At 44.1% G+C, this 22,149-nt stretch overlaps 2 protein-coding genes across 2 annotated transcripts; one reads left to right on the plus strand and one right to left on the minus strand.

Annotated features, from left to right (window-relative positions):
* The first annotated feature begins 249 nt into the window (after positions 1 to 249).
* On the plus strand, positions 250 to 3,488 carry LOC125372558 (extensin-3-like). The gene is made up of 3 exons (XM_048382957.1): positions 250 to 423; positions 2,053 to 3,156; positions 3,414 to 3,488. Exons 1-3 carry the CDS (start codon positions 250 to 252, stop codon positions 3,486 to 3,488), a joined length of 1,353 nt encoding a protein of 450 aa, XP_048238914.1.
* A 1,655-nt stretch (positions 3,489 to 5,143) lies between these two features.
* LOC124147036 (probable peptidyl-glycine alpha-amidating monooxygenase pamn-1) lies at positions 5,144 to 14,045 on the minus strand. The gene is made up of 11 exons (XM_046517638.2): positions 13,703 to 14,045; positions 13,405 to 13,482; positions 12,543 to 12,594; positions 11,954 to 12,021; positions 11,647 to 11,730; positions 10,197 to 10,270; positions 9,354 to 9,404; positions 9,179 to 9,231; positions 6,930 to 7,147; positions 5,860 to 6,033; positions 5,144 to 5,611 (listed from the first exon to the last, which is right to left on the minus strand). The coding sequence occupies exons 4-11, from the start codon at positions 12,000 to 12,002 to the stop codon at positions 5,508 to 5,510; spliced, it is 807 nt and encodes a 268-aa protein (XP_046373594.2). The 5' UTR covers positions 12,003 to 12,021; positions 12,543 to 12,594; positions 13,405 to 13,482; positions 13,703 to 14,045; the 3' UTR covers positions 5,144 to 5,507.
* Positions 14,046 to 22,149: the final 8,104 nt, after the last annotated feature.

Raw genomic sequence — 22,149 nt, forward strand, 5'->3', positions numbered from 1 at the left:
TTCAGTATATGATCTATTGATACATAAGGTGAGGATATGATTCCTTAGACATGGAACTTTAAAAAATCCAAATAATTGACACCCCAGATTTAAAGGCACTGGCTTTCTTATACAGGGAACTACATTTTGTGAGAGTAATGCCAAAGACCCGGATTACCACCACAACGACCTGGCCCCGAACCTGCATAACAAGATGTGTGTGTGTGTGTGTGGGGGGGGGGGGGGGGGGGGGTTACCTTGGATGTGATTATGGTACATTCAGACTTCGCGGAAGGGGCCAACACGCCTGTCAACATGACTGTGGATCAAACGAGACCAGACATCAGAATAGTGTACAACAGAGGACGCAAGACACCATCAGGCGATGACATCTGTGGCAGACCAGTAGTTCTGGTTCTGGATCTGTCTGGTTCCATGCTTGAGGTGAAGGTCCTTCCTGGAATGATATCCTGTTGTTTGGGGTACCATTGTTCGTTTAGTATAGAGGAATAAACGACTCGTGGTCGTTGTTTATCATATTATTAAATACAGCAGGGGGAATAAACCATGAGGGGCGCAGTCGTTTATTGCCTATATGAACTATCAAGATAATGTACAGCCTCTTCAAGGATAATGATAAACTGTACAAGCTTTAAAATAATTACCCGGTTTTTAATAATGATGACACCCTGTATATAATTTGACCTCTCTACCGACGTTACACCCCCCAAGATTGTTGCCGGTGTTAATTGCAAGCCACAGACCGTGACATCGGGGAGGTCTAAAACAGTCACGATGATTGCAGCTGTCAGTGCAGATGGCGGGAATGTTCCTCCTTCTTTTGTATTTCCTGGTCAACGGATGAGAGAAGAACTGTTGTCTGAAGCAACATCTCGAGCCTCTGGCACAATGTCTGAGACAGGATGGTCGAATACAGACGTATTCAGCACCTACATGAAGGATCACTTGGCGAAATACCTCCCAGCTCATCCTTACGGCGCATCGGGATAAACAGAATAAAGTAGGCAAACAGAATCCACGTAAGAGGAAACGGGACAGTCAGCGTGATCCATGAGCAGCCCACAACATCAGGCGTGGATATATCTATGGGAAAAGGCAATTCTTCCAATAACAACAAAGCCAAGGGGAAGAGATCTAGTCGCGCGGGTACTGCTGCCAAGGCTACGCGCGCACCTGTACGTAGTCCCACCTAGTGACAGTTTCACAGACAGCGAGATGTCTGTTGTGTTGGCGGGAAATTCACTCCTGACGCCTTACGGTACACTGACACAATCACATTTGTGAAGTGGGCAGAGTGCAGTAAATGTGGACATTGGGTGCATCTAGTATTTTGCACGAAGTTACGATTTGTCCGCACTCATATACAAATTCTTTGTTGAATGTCATAAATTCATAAATGTCTTCAAATGTTCCAGTTGGAGTGACTCATTTAATATTTCTTAAATGATGTTGGAACTACGATGAGTGTTGTGTATGAAACATAATTTTGGTTGTCATCAACGGCGCACCCTGCATTCTTCGTTTTCAACGTCATCGCCGAAAACAGGTGACGTAGGACGCATCTCCCAAATATTGGCCACTGCAGCAATGGCGGCAAGCGACAGCTCAAGTTGACGAGTGCAGTCAGTAAAATGTGAGTGCATATCCTTTGACAGATGTTTGTTGACATTAACAGAATATGAATTGATTTTATTAGAACGTGTATAAATTTACCGCGCACTTTTCGTACATCGCCGAAAACAGGTGAAACCGGGATATCGAAAGTCGTTAAACATTTGTACTTGTTGTTACCCTGTCTAGCGCTCGGTATTATGAAGCTAAAACAGGGACTGGTCGGCTCAAAGTCAGTATACTGTGACTGAATGGGATATTCATGTTAACCTGTGGCATGGTATCTCAGTAGGTTAGCACTATAAAATCGGCATTAGACCGGACTAGTACAAGCACACACACACACACACACACACACATCGTCCACCGTCCTCTCTACCACCAGTCTCCCCAACCGTCCTCTCTACCACCAGTCTCCCCCACCGTCCACTCTACCACCAGTTTCCTCCACCGTCCTCTCTACCAACAGACTCCTCCACCGTCCACTCTACCATTAGTCTCCTCTACCGTCCTCTCTACCCCCAGTCTAACCCACCGTCCTCTCTACCACCAGTCTCCCCCACCGTCCGCTCTACCACCAGTCTCCCCCACCGTCCGCTCTACCACCAGTCTCCTCCACCGTCCACTCTACCACCAGTCTCCCCCACCGTCCACTCTACCACCAGTCTCCCTCACCGTCCTCTCTACCACCAGTCTCCCCCACCGTCCGCTCTACCACCAGTCTCCCTCACCGTCCTCTCTACCACCAGTCTCCCCCACCGTCCGCTCTACCACCAGTCTCCCCCACCGTCCTCTCTACCACCAGTCTCCCCCACCGTCCTCTCTACCACCAGACTCCTCTACCGTCCACTCTACCACCAGTCTCCTCCACCGTCCACTCTACCACCAGTCTCCCCCACCGTCCACTCTACCACCAGTCTCCCTCACCGTCCTCTCTACCACCAGTCTCCCCCACCGTCCGCTCTACCACCAGTCTCCCTCACCGTCCTCTCTACCACCAGTCTCCCTCACCGTCCTCTCTACCACCAGTCTCCCCCACCGTCCGCTCTACCACCAGTCTCCCTCACCGTCCTCTCTACCACCAGTCTCCCCCACCGTCCTCTCTACCACCAGTCTCCCCCACCGTCCTCTCTACCACCAGACTCCTCCACCGTCCACTCTACCATAATGACTCCACCACCGTCCAGTCTACCACCAGTCTCCCCAACCGTTCACTCTACCACCAGTCTCCTCCACCGTCCTCTCTACCACCAGTCTCCTCTACCGTCCACTCTACAACCAGTCTCCTCCACCGTCCTCTCTACCACCAGACTCATCTACCGTCCTCTCTACCACCAGACTCCTCCACCGTCCACTCTACCACCAGTCTCCCCCACCGTCCACTCTACCAGCAGACTCCTCTACCGTCCACTCTACCACCAGTCTCCTCTACCGTCCACTCTACCACCAGTCTCCTCTACCGTCCACTCTACCACCAGTCTTCTCTACCGTCCACTCTACCACCAGTCTCCCCCACCGTCCACTCTACCACCAGACTCCTCCACCGTCCACTCTACCATAATGACATTTTTAAGGTTATATTTACAAGCAGTTAATATGATTGTGTCACATATGCTAGTCCTAGTTTTCATATTATCAGCATGACTCAGGCTTAGTATGCACATATAATGTTTTATAGGAGAGAAGCATGAGTTTGTACAGAGTCTTCCGAGGAGTAGTAGCCTGCATTTGTCTATGTATCCTGTCAGCGTCCACATTCCAAGATTTGCTATGGTTGAATCAGTTGATGATTTTTGGTCTAGACCTTGGATGACTCTGGCAAAGTGCCGTTGAACCTTCTCTATCTGAATCGTATCCTGGCCACGTATGCCCCTTAGCAGCTCACACACATAGACGCTGGTAGAGAGAACCATTCGGTGCCATAGTTTAACACACACAATAGGGTGGACATCATAGCTGTTTAATCCTACAGATTTGAGTGGGTTTACTGTGCGCCTTGCGTTTTAGCAACATCGCACTATTATATTTGTACATGTCAGTTTAGAGTTTAGAATGACTTCCCAATATGTTACACAATCTGATGTTTTAATAGGAACACTACCCAGTTGAAATTTGAAATTATTCATTCAATAGGTGACACATAAATAAAATATTCTTCTTCTTTCTTTTTCCTATTTTTAATTTTAACCCTTAGACAATCATCTATCCACAATTAAGCAATGATTGTTTATATATTGCACTTTTCTTTGTATGACTGGGATTACATGATGAATAAAACTCCTTTTTCTTTCAAAAATGGGAATGTGACAAAGACCATTTTGTATCACAAATTGTGTTCACTATTCGGTGAGAAAACGATGAGCGAAACATGGTATTCCTCTACTTTCGTTTACAGTTCTCGCTTCCGTACTTTCTTTACTCTTGTTGTGCGACTTAAACTATTCGCTGATCTGTGTATAAAATGACCAAATGGATTGTATTTTCTTCGTTTCTTTTTGCGGTATCGTGAGCTCAAACTGCTCACAAATTGCTAATATGTCCAACTCTGACAGTGACAATACTTTTGAGTTGTCAAGGAATGTGAATGTTTCTCGGAAGATGAACTGGAGATTTCTGAGGAAGAAGTGTTGTAGTCTTGAAATGGCACTACCAAGATGAAGCAACATGTCATCAACTCTGTGACTCCGTGTCACTTGCTAACATGATGTAACATTACCTATACACATGGATGAGCGATTAGTGGTACTTGGTCTGAGGGTATCCTCACAAAATAAGTACACGCCAACATCACTGCAGTCTGAACAACAAAGTTGATGGTCCAGTGGGCAGCTATACCCCTGCCTGATCCCTTCGTCCCCATTGGACCTGTTTTGCAATATACAAATACAAAACAACGGAAGGTAGAAAATAGAATGATTTTTATTTTAACATGTATACAGGTATAACATTTGTTATATGAATTCGTTTGTATTACCAAATAACAAAGCACACATGGACATGTAATACCGTTATTTAATCTCTTCAGCGATATACCGATATATAAATAATAGATATACCGGAATATGGATTATTTTTATATCGGTTTATCTCTGAAGAGATTAAATAACGATATTACATGTCCATGTGTGCTTTGTTATTTGGTAATACAAATAATATATATACCGTAATATAGACCGTGTGCGACATACGCTTGCTGTCGGAAAGCGTACGTTAAAACTCCAATATAAGTAAGTAAGTAAGGAATATGATCTCAAATTGTTTTAAATGATCTCAACTACAGCTGCAGATCGAATGTGTCCGGACAGACTCAGGTGCACGTGCACTATCAGTGAGTGAGTGAGTGAGTGAGTGAGTGAGTTCAGCATGTTTGCGCAATATGGCGGCGGGGTACTCCAAGAGCATCCATCACCCAGTGTCCCTATGTGGGGAATCAAGCCTTGGACTTCAGCGTGACGCGCCATTGCTACATACACCAGCTTACCTCCCCTGACTATTGATGACGTAATACGGAACACAAAGAGGATAAACAATCAATGTTTTGACATTTGTATTTTGCATATCTTCCTTGTGGTCATAAACAATAAAACTATGCAATAAATGCAATAAACCATTTAATACATTCACGTCATTCAGGCGGTGAACTGAACTAAGTGTGTGTCATTGTGGAGCTTGGAAGCTTACCGCTGAAATGACCTTTAGTATGTCAGAAGCTCCTATGTTTACATTTTCAAAGCAACAATTAAGGACTACATCTTTATGTCACCTGTACTTGTACAAACGTATGAATTACCCACAGTTTACTGGTATTGTCACATATATGACATACTTCATACTCAGCGGGACTTATGAACACATTGTGCGGCATGAACCAACAAACAAAAAACTTTTACTATTCGTTAATCTTTCTCCTCTGTTTCCAAGCGATCAAATCCTCTGTAGGTGTTGCCAAGGAAACTGGGAACATGCAGTCGTGTCTTGGTACAGAACTTCGAAATTTTTCCTGTGAAAAAGAAAGTTGAAATAATGAAATATTCCAGTCACGTGTTGGCATTACGTATTCTCTTGTCAATATCTCATTACGATTATCCCAAGGTTATTCGTTACGGAAACAAAGCTACCACTGGGTATCAGCATGTTTGAGTTTTTTTCCGCCTCAGATTAAATGAAATAACACACAATAAAGGCTTATTTATCAGAACAAAGTTACCGATTAGTCTAGTATGAAGTACATGTTTTCATATTCGTCACCTGACTGATATATAGCGAGAACGACAGCGAACCCAAGAACCAGCATCATCCCAGATATGATAAAGACATCCGTCAAGATAGTGTCCATTCCGTCCTCAGTTGTCTCCCTTGATCTGTTCTCAGCCACGTGCGAGAGTTCAGCGTCGACTGCAGAACGGTTTCCTGCGGTACTTTCTGAAGGTAGATGCATCAGGTAGCGTACATGTAACTAGCTCAAGGTTACAGAATAGTGCCACTGACTAGTTCATCATAGTATTGTAGCATCCTTCCATATGCTGACATGTAGTACGAGTGAATTTTATTACATTTAGAACAAATAAATCGTATCCAAATCTCTTTCTGTGTCAATTCAAAACTCTCGCTACGTAAACAATCCACAACCCGTATTGGAAGACTCATCGCGCGGCCTTGCCTTGCTCCATCCAGCAGTGTTGTGAAGAGGTAGTGTTTGTTTTTTGTTGTTGTTTAACGCCGCACTCAGCAATATCCCAGCTATATAATCGAGTCTGAACCAGACAATCCAGTGATTGACAACATGAGCATGCATCGATTTACGCAATTGGGATCGATGACGTGCATCAACCAAGTCAACGAGCCTGACCACCCGATCCTGATCTTTCAACAAGCGTAGTCGCCCTTTACCTTGCTCATGATGTCAATCACTGGATTGTCTGTCCAGACTCGATTATTTACAGACCGCCGTCAGAGTGCAACGTAAAAGAACAAACAAACAAGATTTACTCCCGTACTATTGTACTCCTATGACCTGACGTACATGTATCAGGTCACAGGTCTATGCTCCCCGTACCAGGTTATTCAGGTCCCCGGGTTTAGTGATGCGTGACATGTATGATCTTAAAGTGACGATGTTGCAGGTCTGACAGCCACATAATTTCCTCTCAGTGAAGCGATCAACGTGTGCGTAATACGTGACTCGGACAATTCATTTACTTTGATACCATATCCCAATTTGAACTATTACAACTCTAATTATTGTTTATCGATTGATGATTGAAGACTCGACAGGAAGTTTTTAAGTTTTGCGGATTTACACGGAGAGTTGTTTTTACCATTGTCGGGGGGAGGCACGTGGATGTGATGGTGGTCGTGACCCTGTGCTTCCTCCTCCAGCAGGGGGTTCCGGGGCAAGGGGACGGCCGAGTCAGGGGGTAGTTTTCTCACAAGGTCGGGATACGTGTTTCCCCCGCAAAAAGGGAAAAGACTTTTAGTGTTGGCTTCCGCTTTAAACATGATGATGAAGTTGCACATCTCGTCACTGTCTGCGTATCTGCAACAAAACAAACAGCGTGCCACATATCAAGCTCCTCGTTGCGTGACATGTGCAACAGGTGGTTCTAAGCGTCATGCCTATACCTATTACCTATGACCAGCGGAAGTGAGGAGTGGCAAGGAATTCTTGTTTTGATATATTCTTCAGAATCTTTTTCTCCCGAACCTTCACTGTCACGTGGTTTCATCCTTTGCCAAAGTCTGATCGGTTGCCATTTTGAAGAGTCAAAATCGGACCTGAAGGAGCATGAAGTCGCGTGGCATTTTGAGGATATGAAGTCACTCAATGATCATCATAAGACGCTGAGACAACATAATCTGGTCAGTGATAAAGCAGTTTGAGCTCACCATGAAAACACAACCCCCCGTCAAGATTTCGTTGGAATATTGCTAAAAGTGGCATAAGACGTCATGCACTCACTCATGTCAGCACATGTGACGATTTTACTGACTTCATGACCCCAGAACGAGTAGATCATTGACAATGGTCATTGACCACTATCATTTTGTCCGACGTATTGATATATATACACCGCCAAAAGAAACGCGAATACCATACATGTTGGTTAATACACTCTTCAAAAAATGAAACGCGCAGGTTGTATGTAGTTATCCGGTATACAAATTGGATATATGTTATTGGAAAATGTTGGTGGCTTGATATTCATCAAACGGTGCGTCAAAGCGCAGCCACTGTCGATTTGCAATGTATTAAACTGCATTGTTTTCACACTTGTTCAAAAATGTCATGGGGGCAAATAGTAAAGCAAAATGCACGTGCAAGTTATCGCATTCGTAACTCGTGGTATTGTCTATTAAAAGGCAAGCCAACAATTTGTCATTCAATTGTCAACATTTTTCAAGTTCGCCATAGGACGTATCCAAAGAGGGGAATCACAGTCTTCTGTTGCACGCCACTTCAACGTCCACCACAGCACCATTTGCCGCCTTTGGGACCGATACACACAGTTCAATTCCACTGCAGACCGTCCGAGAACCGACCGACCAAGAGCTACCACCCCTGCACAGGATCGCTACATTCGACTGTTTCAACTACGTCATCGCAATGCCACAGCTACGGAGACTGCAGGACGCATCCCTGGCTAACTGCAGTAACGCTTGCATTGGTGCCATAGCTTACAGCCTTGGAATTTGAGAAACTGGAGACGAGTGTGGTTTAGCGATGAATCACGATTTCTTCTTCACCGACGAGATGGAAGACAACGTGTTTATCGTCGTCGAAATGAGCATTTTGCCCCACATTGTGTACGTGAGTTCGACAATTTCGGTGGCGGTAGTGTCATGGTGTGGGAGCATTTTGCCCCACATTGTGTACGTGAGTTCGACAATTTCGGTGGCGGTAGTGTCATGGTGTCGGGGGCCATATCCTACACCTCGAGATCTGACTTGGTTGTGGTTCAGGAAAATTTGACAGTAAATCGCGACATGATTCAAATTCTTCAACCTCACCATCTTCCAATCATTGACCACCAGAGGGAGCTGTTTCAACAGGACAACGCTCCACCGCACACAGCTCGTGTCACAGTACCCTCATAATACCAACATCAACGGCTTGCCCTGGCCGTCGAGATCTCCAGATCTCAACCCAATCGAACTCCTCCTGGATAAACTCTATCGACGTGTACTTCAACGTCAGAACACGCCACACTCCTACAACTGACCAACGTGTTACAAGCAGAATGGCGCAGAATTCCACAGGACAGAATTCGTATACCTATCTAGTCAGTGCCGAGGAGATGCAGAGCCATGATTGCTGCCCGGGGCGGTCTCACAAGATACTGAGTTCAGCGCAACCTTGTGGCCTTATATGACATGACAATGAACAGTTTTCAATGCCTTTGTACAACGACAACATGTGACTATTGAGATCCAAAATTTCATACTTGTTTCTATGATATTAAATTAAATATATTGACTTTATTAGGTACAATAAATTTACTAAAAATGTTTATATGTTTATATTATTCGCGTTTCTTTTGGCGGTGAGTATACGTTTCACAGAACTTACCCTGCATATGTGGACCGGTTTCTATCCGTTGAGTCGAAGAGACACCTTGCCACCTGCCGACAGATAATGAATGTGTCATGGGTGTATCACCACTGTCCTACAAGTATATAGGTCACGAGTGATGGAAGCATCATCACGTGCTGACAAGAAGGAAATGGTGAAATAAAACATTTACCAACTTATCCCCAGGCTTTATGACGATGTTTCTTTGCACGGGGTAGAAAACCTAAAAATAGATGTAAAAACAATGATGAAAAGTGACAACACAATATATTAATGATGAACAGGTTATGTTTCGCTCACTCAACACATATGCGACATAGATGCACAAATCACTTTCAGTCAAACGCAGTGTTGAACATATCACACATTCAGTTAAACGCAGTGTTGAAATATTACATTCAGTCAAACGCAGTGTTGAACGCATTACATTCCGTCAAACGCAATGTTGAAATATTACATTCAGTCAAACGCAGTGTTGAACGCATTACATTCCGTCAAACGCAGTGTTGAACATATCACACATTCAGTTAAACGCAGTGTTGAACATATCACACATTCAGTCAAACGCAGTGTTGAAATATTACATTCAGTCAAACGCAGTGTTGAAATATTACATTCAGTCAAACACAGTGTTGAAATATTACATTCAGTCAAACACAGTGTTGAAATATTACATTCAGTCAAACGCAGTGTTGAAATATTACATTCCGTAAAACGCAGTGTTGAAATATTACATTCAGTCAAACGCAATGTTGAAATATTACATTCAGTCAAACACAGTGTTGAACACATTACATTCAGTCAACCGCAGTGTTGAAATATTACATTCCGTCAAACGCAGTGTTGAACCTATTACACTCAATCAAACGCAGTGTCGAACATATTACATTCAGTCAAACAAATTTTATACGTGACAGCCCTAACGCTGAAACCCACTTATCATATGCAGATTAAGTATAGGTGAAGTGTAGGTTCTCGTAGCATACGATCATAACATGTATTCATTCCTCCATACCTGAGGCCACATTGGATTTCCCTTGCCGATTTCATACCAGGATCCGTTGTACAAATAACTTGTTATTGCCCTTCCTGTAACACAGAAACACACGCTACCATGATGACGTCACACATAGGAAAACACGGCATATTGTGTTTTTGGACCGTTCATGTAACACACAAATACACGTTTCCATGACATCATGACAGATGGGAATACTTTTTCAGGGGTGAAATGAAACTTCGGTCAGAGGAAAACATTGCAGCGACCCCAACATTAAATGTCAGTGACGTAACAACAGAGTGAAGCTTCGGCAGAATGCAGCTGACACAATACAACTTAGTTCGAATCCAAGGAGTCTCTGCTTAAAAAGTATCTACATAGTATGCATGCTACTTCCCCGAGGCCAAGTTTCGTTGTGTTGATTGATGGATTCTGTTACTTGGAAAAGGTAGTGGGCAAGGTGTTATGTATCAACATTTGAGGCACTGGAGGTATGGATGCCAAACATGTTATAACTGATCAACAGTAACCAGAACCACCGCTGAGGACCCTTGACCAGAACCCGCCGTCCAATGGCAGCTGAAAGCGTTTGTCAGTAGCTGAGGCTACTTGAAGTAGTTCAATCAGAATGGGGGATTCTGCAGTGTCATGGGAGGACCTGCATTCTTTCTGTAGCGGAAAATCAAATACACCAAAAGAAAAACAAATTGTAGGTAGGTAATGTAATATTACACGCCCTACTTGGCTTTGTTTGTAGTTTAACGCCGCACTCAGCAATATTTCAGCTACATGACGGAAACTTGTAATAATCCAGTCTGGACCAGACAAGCCAGTGATTAATAACAACACGCAATCCACCCAGCCACCTGTCTGATCCCCCGACCAAATCACCTCTGACGACATGTATAGGTTGTCAGGGTCAATTCGTCCTCGAAATCACCACAGGGTGCTGAATTTGATGATGTGATGGAGGTGAAGGTGAAGTGAAATTGGGTTAAATGTCGCGTCCAAGATTATTGCACATATATAGCGTGTGTGTGTGTGTGTGTGTGTGTGTGTGTGTGTGTGTGTGTGTGTGTGTGTGTGTGTGTGTGTGTGTGTGAGTGTGTGTGTGTGTGTGTGTGTGTGTGTGTGTGTGTGGCTGCTTGTTCTAGTCCGGACTGATGCCGATTTATAGTTCTAGCCCACTGAGATACCATGAATACCATACTCAAACGCAGCATAAAGACTCCGAGCCGATCAGTCCTTGTTTTATCCCCTTTATGCCGAGCGCCAGACAGGGTAACAACAAATACCATATTTTAACGCCTTTTGGTATGACGCGGCCGGGCATCGAACCCCGGACCTTCCGCTCTTTTGGCAGACGCTCGACTACTAGACCACGGAGGCGGTTCTGATGTGATTGAAGATGACGCTATGACATAGAGACTTCTACACGACTCTGCAAATCAGCTGTAATACTGACCCAGGTTGTGGGCATGGGTTCTGAAGGCAAATGGGTAGATGGGCGTGTCCCCCGTGTAGGAACAGCTGATGTTCACGAGGACCTCTGGAAATAAACACACATTTTTTAGCGGCGCAGGGTATATTATAGAATTGAAGTTATGAAGAACGAGGAGAGAGAATCGGTATGAAAAGAACGGACATCACAGTTAAATAAAACACCTGATCTGACTAAATGATGTTTCTGGTAGTTTCCTTAATGTGTATATCAAAGTTGCCTTTGCCCAGCAGACAGCGTATGTGGCGGGTCAGAAGTTCTCACAACGTACTTGGTGTTTGCGGTGGTATTCGAAATCCATTGAGGTACATCACTTCCATTCCGGCTGAATATAATTCCCTGAAGAACAATTATTTACATAGCAAATAAACCACATTTAAACAATACATCTATGCTGAGTAAAGTCTCATTCAGCACATTATCAATACCTAGACTCAAACAGCGGAAACCAAATTGCAGGATTTAAAGGTAGAAAAGCAAGTATTTCCAACCTCATTGGAGTGAGTGAGTGAGTATGGTTTTACGCCGCTATAAGCAATATTCCAGCAATATCACGGCTGGAACACCAGAAATGGGCTTCACACATTGTACCAATGTCGGGAATCGAACCCGGGTCTTCGGCGTGACGAGCGAACGTTTTAACCACTAGGCCTCCCGAACTCTTCATTAGACATCTCTGCAGTTTTACGACCCCAACTATATCAAAATACATCATGAAACTCAATCAATTGGTGATGATACCAAAACAAAACATAAAGAATGTTGAAGCCTTGTTTCCGACTGCTATGGTAGTATGTTTTCGATCTAACCTTCGTTACAAATTCTTATCAAATGTCAGTACGGTTTTTTAATTTGCTTACCTTTTAGTTGAAACGGTCAGCCGTATTCCCGAATAATCCTTTTTTGTAGAATCTGTAATATAGGTTCTAGTAATATATATCGTGTACAGGGGTAATTCGTGTTTCCAACACTGTGGGACTCATGGTGTATTCTGAGCCGAATATCTGCGTCCATGCCGTTTCTTTATTAATAGTGAAATTTGTCCTTTCCAAAGTAATCCAGATGGTCTATTTTAATTTTTATATCAGCTTTTCACATACGTTTACTTTACATACACAATGGGTATAAGGAAATATAACTTAATTATATACTACATGTCTCTGCTGGTGCTTCCAACCTCAAGACCGCCTCCGTGGTCTTGTGGTAGAGCGTCCGCCCGGAGAGCGGAAGGTCCGGGGTTCGATCCCCGGCCGCGTCATACAAAAAGACGTTAAAAGATTGTACTTGTTGTTACCCTGTCTGGCGCTCGACATTAACGGGGTAAAACAAGGACTGGTAGGCTCGGAGTCAGTATACTGTGTCTGAGTGGGGTATTCATGTTAAACTGCGGCATGGCATCTCAGTGAGCTAGCACTATCAATCGGCATCAGTCCGGACTAGTACAAGCAGCCACACACACACATACACGTGCATGCACGTCGCTATATAAGTGCAATAATCTTGGACGCGACGTTAAACCAAATTTCACCTCACCTCACCTCTTCCAACCTCAGATGTGGCGAACATTACATCCGTTACAATGGAGAAAAATACATTTGTACTGGACTGTACAATAAACTATTGCTGACCTGGATTTTTCTCTACTTTGGACATATGTGACAGGAACTGACCAGTACCAGGTTTGGCGACTCCACGGACAGTTCTACGGGGAGGAAGTCTTACCGGTAAACCCATGTTTGTAGTGAATCTGCAGTATAAGCGTTGTGATCGTCGATCCTTTACCAATTCTGAATCCAACACCTAGAACAGAAGAATTTTACATTCGAATAATTCTAACTTGTAATAGACCTGTATAACACATATTAATGTAGGTAGGCAATTTACAGACCTAGGATTAAAAGAGTCTCTCCGCTCTTTTATTCTTGTAACGTTGACAATTTCAATAATATGTTCTTAAGAATTTGTATTCATTTGACTTAGTATTCACTTTAAATCCAAAGTTTCAGAGAAGAAATGTCACCTTTCGGTAAACTTGTCGATGTGGCGTGTTTGGCCCAGGCATACAGGTATTTACGTTGCCCGGACCTGCATTTGTCTCCCCTGCAGTTCCTGTGATGATTTGAGAATCCAGCAACAAGATGAACAAACACATAACGACAACGAAATGTCTACAGCGCACGACGACCATCAGAATAAGTAGCACTGTTGCCATTAACAATATCAAAAACTATGCATAACAGGTGGGCAATTCTGAAGCTGCTGTCCTGACTGTACTCCCCATGGAGCTGAGAATGGAAATCGAGTGCACACTGATCTATTTCCAGCGGAAGAATAAATCCCTTCCACCCCGCTTCGAAGTAAAAAGAAAAAAGCCGAGTCTATGAAAGTCACGTGACATAGCACAAGCTAACCTCCGCTCAATCGAACAGCTGTTTTCTATCAATTTTGAATTTGTTTTAATTCTTTTACAACAGCAGCTTAAAACATGTCGGTGAGATAATTCGTTGTTGTGGTATCACTTGGGGAACCCCATCTATCCCTCGTGATCCTTCTACAAATATTATGTTATGTGTCCATTATTATTCAAGCAGTTCCCATCCGTGAAGATCCGGGGTAGAAAAGGTCTTCAGCAACCCATGCTAGTCGTTGTTAGACTGTGTTGTTGAACTGTGTTGTGGAATTGTAGTTATGGAACTGTGTTGTTGGACAGCTTTGTAATACTGTGTTGTTGAACTGTGTTGTTGGACAGTGTTGTTAGATTGTGTTGTTGAACTGTGTTGTTGAACTGTGTTGTTAAACTGTGTTGTTGGACAGCGTTGTTATACTGTGTTGTTGAACTGTGTTGTTGAACTGTGTTGTTGAACTGTTATGGAACTGTGTTGTTGGACAGCGTTGTAATACTGTGTTGTTAGACTGTGTTGTTGAACTGTGTTGTTGGACACTGTTGTTAGACTGTGGTGTTGGACTGTGTTGTTAGACTGTGGTGTTGGACAGTGTTGTTAGACTGTGGTGTTGGAGTCTGTTGTTGAAAAGTGTTTTTGATACAGTTGCTGGACGGGCAGTGTTGAAAGGACAGTGTTGTTGAACACTGAGGCGAATTGCGATTATTAATAAGCTAGTAGATATCGCTATAGTATCTTCGAAGGAACGGTGTTGTAGGATATGAATACAACTTACAAAGCGATTATTTTGCGTTCACCTTCTATAACCGATGTATAGAGAAGATTGTCCTTGGTTCTACAACCGATGTGTGGGGATTATTGCCTTGTGGTCTACTCACCTATGAAGGTGTCTTCGGGATAGTTAGCTACATTGAAACTGGAACACATGTAAGCATCAGCCTGTAACACATGTAAGCATCGGCCTGTAACATATGTAAGCATCGGTCTGTAACACATGTAAGCATCGGCCTTTAATACATGTAAGCATCAGCTTGTAACACATGTAAGCATCGGCCTGTAACATATGTAAGCATCGGTCTGTAACACATGTAAGCATCGACCTGTAATACATGTAAGCATCGGCCTTTAATACATGTAAGCATCAGCCTGTAACACATGTAAGCATCGGCCTGTAACATATGTAAGCATCGGCCTGTAACACATGTAAGCATCGGCCTTTAATACATGTAAGCATCAGCTTGTAACACATGTAAGCATCGGCCTGTAACATATGTAAGCATCGGCCTGTAACACATGTAAGCATCGGCCTGTAACACATGTAAGCATCGGCCTGTAACATATGTAAGCATCGGTCTGTAACACATGTAAGCATCGGCCTTTAATACATGTAAGCATCAGCCTGTAACACATGTAAGCATCGGCCTGTAACATATGTAAGCATCGGTCTGTAACACATGTAAGCATCGGCCTTTAATACATGTAAGCATCAGCTTGTAACACATGTAAGCATCGGCCTGTAACATATGTAAGCATCGGCCTGTAACACATGTAAGCATCGGCCTGTAACACATGTAAGCATCGGCCTGTAACATATGTAAGCATCGGTCTGTAACACATGTAAGCATCGGCCTTTAATACATGTAAGCATCAGCCTGTAACACATGTAAGCATCGGCCTGTAACATATGTAAGCATCGGTCTGTAACACATGTAAGCATCGGCCTTTAATACATGTAAGCATCAGCCTGTAACACATGTAAGCATCGGCTTGTAACACATGTAAGCATCGGTCTGTAACACATGTAAGCATCAGCTTGTAACACATGTAAGCATCGGCCTGTAACACATGTAAGCATCGACCTGTAACACATGTCAGCATCGGTCTTTAACACATGTAAGCATCGGTCTGTAACACATGTAAATATCGACCTGTAACACATGTAAGCATCGACCTGTAACACATGTAAGCATCGACCTGTAACACATGAAAGCATCGGCCTGTAATACATGTAAGCATCGTCTGTAACACATGTAATCATCGACCTGTATGACATGTCAGCATCAGTCTGTAACATGTAAGCATCGGCCTGTTACACATGTAAGCATCGGCTTGTGACACATGTAAGCATCGGTCTGTACCACATGTAAATATCGGTCTGTAACACATGTAAGCATCGACCTGTAACACATGTAAGCATCGAACTGTAACACATGTCAGCATCGGTCTGTAACACATGTAAGCATCGGCTTGTGACACATGTAAGCATCGGTCCGTAACACATGTAAATATCGGTCTGTAACACATGTAAGCATCGACCTGTAACACATGTAAGCATCGGCCTGTAACACATGTAAGCATCGGTCTGTAACACATGTAAATATCGGTCTGTAACACATGTAAGCATCGACCTGTAACACATGTAAGCATCGACCTTTAACACATGTAAGCATCGGTCTGTAACACATGTAAATATCGGTCTGTAACACATGTAAGCATCGACCTGTAACACATGTAAGCATCGGCCAATAACACATGTAAAACTCGGTCTGTAACACATGTAAGCATCAGCTTGTAACACATGTCAGCATCGGTTTGTAACACATGTAAGCATCGACCTGTAACACATGTAAGCATCGGCCTTTAACACATGTAAGCATCGGTCTGTAACACATGTTAATATCGGTCTGTAACACATGTCAGCATCGGTCTGTAACAGATGTAAGCATCGGTCTGTAACACATGTAAGCATCGGCCTGTAACACATGTAAGCATCGACTTGTAACACATGTAAACATCGACCTGTAACACATGTAAGCATCGGTCTGTAACACAAGTAAATATCGGTCTGTAACACATGTAAGCATCGACCTGTAACACATGTAAGCATCGGCCTTTAACACATGTAAGCATCGACCTGTAACACATATAAGCATCGGCCTTTAACACATGTAAGCATCGGTCTGTAACACATGTAAGCATCGGTCTGTAACACATTTAAATATCGGTCTGTTACACATGTAAGCATCGACCTGTAACACATGTAAGCATCGGCCTTAAACACATGTCAGCACCGGTCTGTAACACATTTAAATATCGGTCTGTAACACATGTAAATATCGGTCTGTAACACATGTAAGAATCGGCCTGTAACATGTAAGCATCGGCTGTATCACATGTAAGCATCGGTCTGTAACACATGTAAATATCGGCCTGTGACACATGTAAATATCGGTCTGTAACACATGTAAGAATCGGCCTGTAACATGTAAGCATCGGCTGTATCACATGTAAATATCGGTCTGTAACACATGTAAATATCGGTCTGTAACACATGTAAGAATCGGCCTGTAACATGTAAGCATCGGCTGTATCACATGTAAATATCGGTCTGTAACACATGTAAATATCGGCCTGTGACACATGTAAGGATCGACCTGTAACACATGAAAGCATCGGCCTGTAATACATGTAAGCATCTGCCTGTAACACATGTAAGCATCAGCTTGTAACACATGTAAGTATCGGCCTGTAACACATGTAAGCATCGACCTGTAACACATGTAAGCATCAGCTTGAAACACATGTAAGCATCGGCCTGTGACACATGTAAGCATCAGCTTGTAACACATGTAAGTATCGGCCTGTGACACATGTAAGCATCGACCTGTAACACATGTAAGCATCAGCTTGAAACACATGTAAGCATCGGCCTATGACACATGTACGCATCGGCCTGTAACACATGTAAGCATCGACCTGTAACACATGTAAGCATCAGCTTGTAACACATGTAAGCATCGGCCTGTGACACATGTAAGCATCAGCTTGTAACACATGTAAGCATCGGCCTGTGACACATGTAAGCATCAGCTTGTAACACATGTAAGCATCGGGCTGTGACACATGTAAGCATCGGTCTGTGACACATGTAAGCATCGACCTGTAACACATGTAAGCATCGGCCTGTGACACATGTAAGCATCAGCTTGTAACACATGTAAGCATCGGCCTGTGACACATGTAAGCATCAGCTTGTAACACATGTAAGCATCGGCCTGTGACACATGTAAGCATCGGCCTGTGACACATGTAAGCATCATCTTGTAACACATGTAAGTATCGGCCTGTAACACATGTAAGCATCGGCCTGTGACACATGTAAGCATCAGCTTGTAACACATGTAAGCATCGGCCTGTGACACATGTAAGCATCAGCTTGAAACACATGTAAGCATCGGCCTGTGACACATGTAAGCATCGGCCTGTGACACATGTAAGCATCAGCTTGTAACACATGTAAGTATCGGCCTGTAACACATGTAAGCATCAGCTTGTAACACATGTAAGCATCGGCCTGTGACACATGTAAGCATCAGCTTGTAACACATGTAAGCATCGGCCTGTGACACATGTAAGTGTTGAGTGAGTGGTGAGTGACGAGAGATGGCTGACAGTCACCAGCACAAGTACATTACCTCCAGTTAATGTGAAGAAACGCAACGTTCAGGGATCACAACCCCTACTGAATAACCATCTGGCTCTTGAGAATTTTGGAGTATCAAGAACTAGAACTGACCCCTGTTTCATTTCATATTTAATTTCGTTACTGATTGTGATACTTTCAAGTAATGTTTTTATTTTGATCAACCCAGTGCAACCAAAATGTGTAGCATGTATATTATGTTTGTTCTGACACTGTTTCCTTGGCTGGAAGACCCAGGACCATGCTGTTGACTGCACTGAAATAAACATTCCAATCCCATCTGCCTTTGTCCTCAACTCAAACGTTTTTTACACAAGATGTAATTCTATACTTAATATACCCATTAGATTATTATTGAATTTCAATATCCAGGTCTATTTGTTCCAAACTGAACAGCTGTGGCAAGTCATAGTGAATGCATGGCAATACACCACTGAACAGCTTTGTCCAACCATTGCTTTACAACCGTCTTAGTGGTGGGAACGCTTTGTGAAGCTACCACTCACGACGTCAATTGCATTATGTAGACCAGTCGCCCGTATACAACACATACAACCCCTTTGACTGAAAGGATTCATCAGGGCGTGGCGCAGCTTGCCATGTCACACAATACCCCTGTTATAATGCTATCTTCATAAAAGAAAAACTATACACTCTTCAAAACTAGAAACGCACAGGTAGTATGTTATTTACGGAACCTGACTACAAAAAAATCCGGTATTGGTTGGATGTATCTTATTAGCAAATGTTGGTGGCCTGACTTTCGAGAAACGGTGCGTCAAAACGCAGCCATTGTCGATTTGCAATGTCTGAAAAGGCATTGTTTTCACACTTGTTCAAAAATGTCATGGAAGAAAATAGTAAAGTAAAATAGGTGGTGGTTGTGTCATGGTGTGGGGGGCCATATCCTACACCACGAGATCGGACTTGTGGTTCAAGGAGATTTTACAGCAAATCGCGACATGAATCAAATTCTTCAACCTCACCATCTTCCAATCATTGACCACCAGAGGGAGCCGTGTCAACAGGACATCGCTCCACCGTGCACAGCTCGTGTCACGGTAGACTACATTCATAATGCCAACATCAACGTCTTGCCCGGGCCGTCGAGATCTCCAGATCTCAACCCAATCGAACACCTCTGGGATGAACTCGATCGACGTGTACGTCAACGTCAGAACACGCCGCGGACACTCCTACAAATGGGCAACGCGTTACAAGCAGAAAGGCGCAGAATTCCGACGGACAGAAAAATCATACTTTATCCAGTCAGTGCCGAGGAGATGCAGAGCCGAGTTCAGCGCAACCTTGTAGCCTTATGTGACATAACAATGAACAGTTTTCAATGCCTTTGTACAACGACAACATGTGACTATCGAGCTCCAAAATTTCATATTTGTATCTATGATACTAAATTAAATATATCGACTTTATTAGGTGCAATAAATTTCCTAAAAATTTACCTGGGCGTTTCCTTTTTTGAAGAGTGTATTAGCTTAATGTCGTTTGTCACGATAATGTTTCTTTTTCTTTTAAGTAACGAGATGTTGGTTGTGTCAAACACATACAAACGACACTTCCCCAATATAGTTTCCTGCTTATAAGGTACCGTTGCATCTGATATCAAACACATTTAAGGCCATCCTAAATACCTTCCTTGTGCACAGTAAGGCGTTATAGCGAGGTGTGCACCCCTCAACACATCGTACACACTCACTGTTGTTGGAGTGGCTCCTCTCATCCGCAGATCAATAGTTCGCGTGCTCTGTCCAACTCTAACACTGACTTCGTCACCTCCGCGGATTGTTGGAATATCCCCTGGAGAAATATTCTGAAGGTGGGCCACCATCAGGAAAACCGTCATCCAGCGGTGAGCCATGATCGTCCCGCTGTTCAGGCTTCAGCTAAAAACCAACTACACGCCCCGCATCAACGGATTAGATTATCACCACTCCGAATTCAGTTCATAGTTTAAGAACAAACACTCAAACCCAGGAACTTTCACACTTTTAACAGGAGGTACCTCTGTTATTGTAGTAAACATGAGACGTCAAATAATTCGAAAAACTCTCTCGGAGTTCACACACACCTTAACATCGATTTCGCACATATGTCACTGGGTACATACGAGTTATGTCTCCTGTTATATACATCTTTGTCAAGACAGTCCCCAGCTGAGTGGCCTTTTTAACACAACTTGTTTCTTCAAGTGAACGGCGTCTTTTTATAGCTGTTAGATGATATAACACTACACTTACTGGTCTTTTTGCTCTGTTGGATGGAGCGTCTGCCTTGTCAGTTGTTCGATCCTCTGACAGCCTCCGTGGTCTAGTGGATAGAGCGTCCGTCTGGAAAGTCGAAGGTCGGTGGTTCGATCCTCTGACAGCCTCCGTGGTCTAGTGGATAGAGCGTCTGCCCGGGGAGTTAAAGGTCGGTGGTTCGATCCCCTGACGGCCTTCGTGGTCTAGTGGATAAAGCGTCTGCCCGGGGAGTTAAAGGTCGGTGGTTCGATCCCCTGGCGGCCTTCGAAGTCTAGTGGATAGAGCGTCTGCCCGGGGAGTTAAAGGTCGGTGGTTCGATCCCCTGACGGCCTTCGTGGTGTAGTGGATAGAGCGTCTGCCCGGAGAGTTAAAGGTCGGTGGTTCGATCCCCTGACGGCCTTCATGGTCTAGTGGATAGAGCGTCTGCCCGGAGAGTTAAAGGTCGGTGGTTCGATCCCCTGACGGCCTTCATGGTCTAGTGGATAGAGCGTCTGCCCGGGGAGTTAAAGGTCGATGGTTCGATCCCCCGACGGCCTTCGTGGTCTAGTGGATAGAGCGTCTGCCCGGGGAGTTAAAGATCGGTGGTTCGATCCCCTGACGGCCTTCGTGGTCTAGTGGATAGAGCGTCTGCCCGGAGAGTTAAAGGTCGTTGGTTCGATCCCCCGACGGCCTTCGTGGTCTAGTGGATAGAGCGTCTGCCCGGGGAGTTAAAGATCGGTGGTTCGATCCCCTGACGGCCTTCGTGGTCTAGTGGATAGAGCGTCTGCCCGGGGAGTTAAAGGTCGTTGGTTCGATCCCCTGACGGCCTTCGTGGTCTAGTGGATAGAGCGTCTGCCCGGAGAGTTAAAGGTCGTTGGTTCGATCCCCTGACGGCCTTCGTGGTCTAGTGGATAGAGCGTCTGCCCGGAGAGTTAAAGGTCGTTGGTTCGATCCCCTGACGGCCTTCGTGGTCTAGTGGATAGAGCGTCTGCCCGGAGAGTTAAAGGTCGTTGGTTCGATCCCCTGACGGCCTTCGTGGTCTAGTGGATAGAGCGGAATGTCGGTGGTTCATTTCCCTGGATCCCCTGTGCATGCAATCGTTATGATCTTGAACACGACGTTACACCCCATTTCCCCTCACCTCCCATCGTGTCAGTCTTTGCAGCATCATTGATGCATGCAGAGTTTATGGAGAGCGTTGCTGAAAGGCCGGATGTTTAGTACACAGGTTTTGGAAAAATTATTAACGCTTACACCTAACTTCACTTTAACACAAATTATATCCGTAGTTGTCAGTGTGTCTCGTCACCCCCTCTGTGTGGTGTCATTCCAAGCTTGTCTG

This window comes from Haliotis rufescens, unplaced genomic scaffold (assembly GCF_023055435.1).
Source record: "Haliotis rufescens isolate VD_foot unplaced genomic scaffold, xgHalRufe1.0.p SCAF_1, whole genome shotgun sequence".
Classification (NCBI taxonomy): Eukaryota; Metazoa; Mollusca; class Gastropoda; order Lepetellida; family Haliotidae; genus Haliotis; species Haliotis rufescens.

Coding starts and splice junctions, on each gene's coding strand:
- LOC125372558 (XM_048382957.1), top strand. CDS start 250: ATGGTACATTCAGACTTCGCGGAAGGGGCCAACACGCCTGTCAACATG. Junction 424..2,052: donor TGTCTGGTTCCATGCTTGAG/GTGAAGGTCCTT, acceptor CTCTACCACCAG/TTTCCTCCACCGTCCTCTCT. Junction 3,157..3,413: donor TACCACCAGACTCCTCCACC/GTCCACTCTACC, acceptor TTTTTGGTCTAG/ACCTTGGATGACTCTGGCAA.
- LOC124147036 (XM_046517638.2), bottom strand. CDS start 12,002: ATGGAAGTGATGTACCTCAATGGATTTCGAATACCACCGCAAACACCA. Junction 11,731..11,953: donor AATACCACCGCAAACACCAA/GTACGTTGTGAG, acceptor GTTTATTTCCAG/AGGTCCTCGTGAACATCAGC. Junction 6,034..6,929: donor CGTGCCTCCCCCCGACAATG/GTAAAAACAACT, acceptor ATCTACCTTCAG/AAAGTACCGCAGGAAACCGT.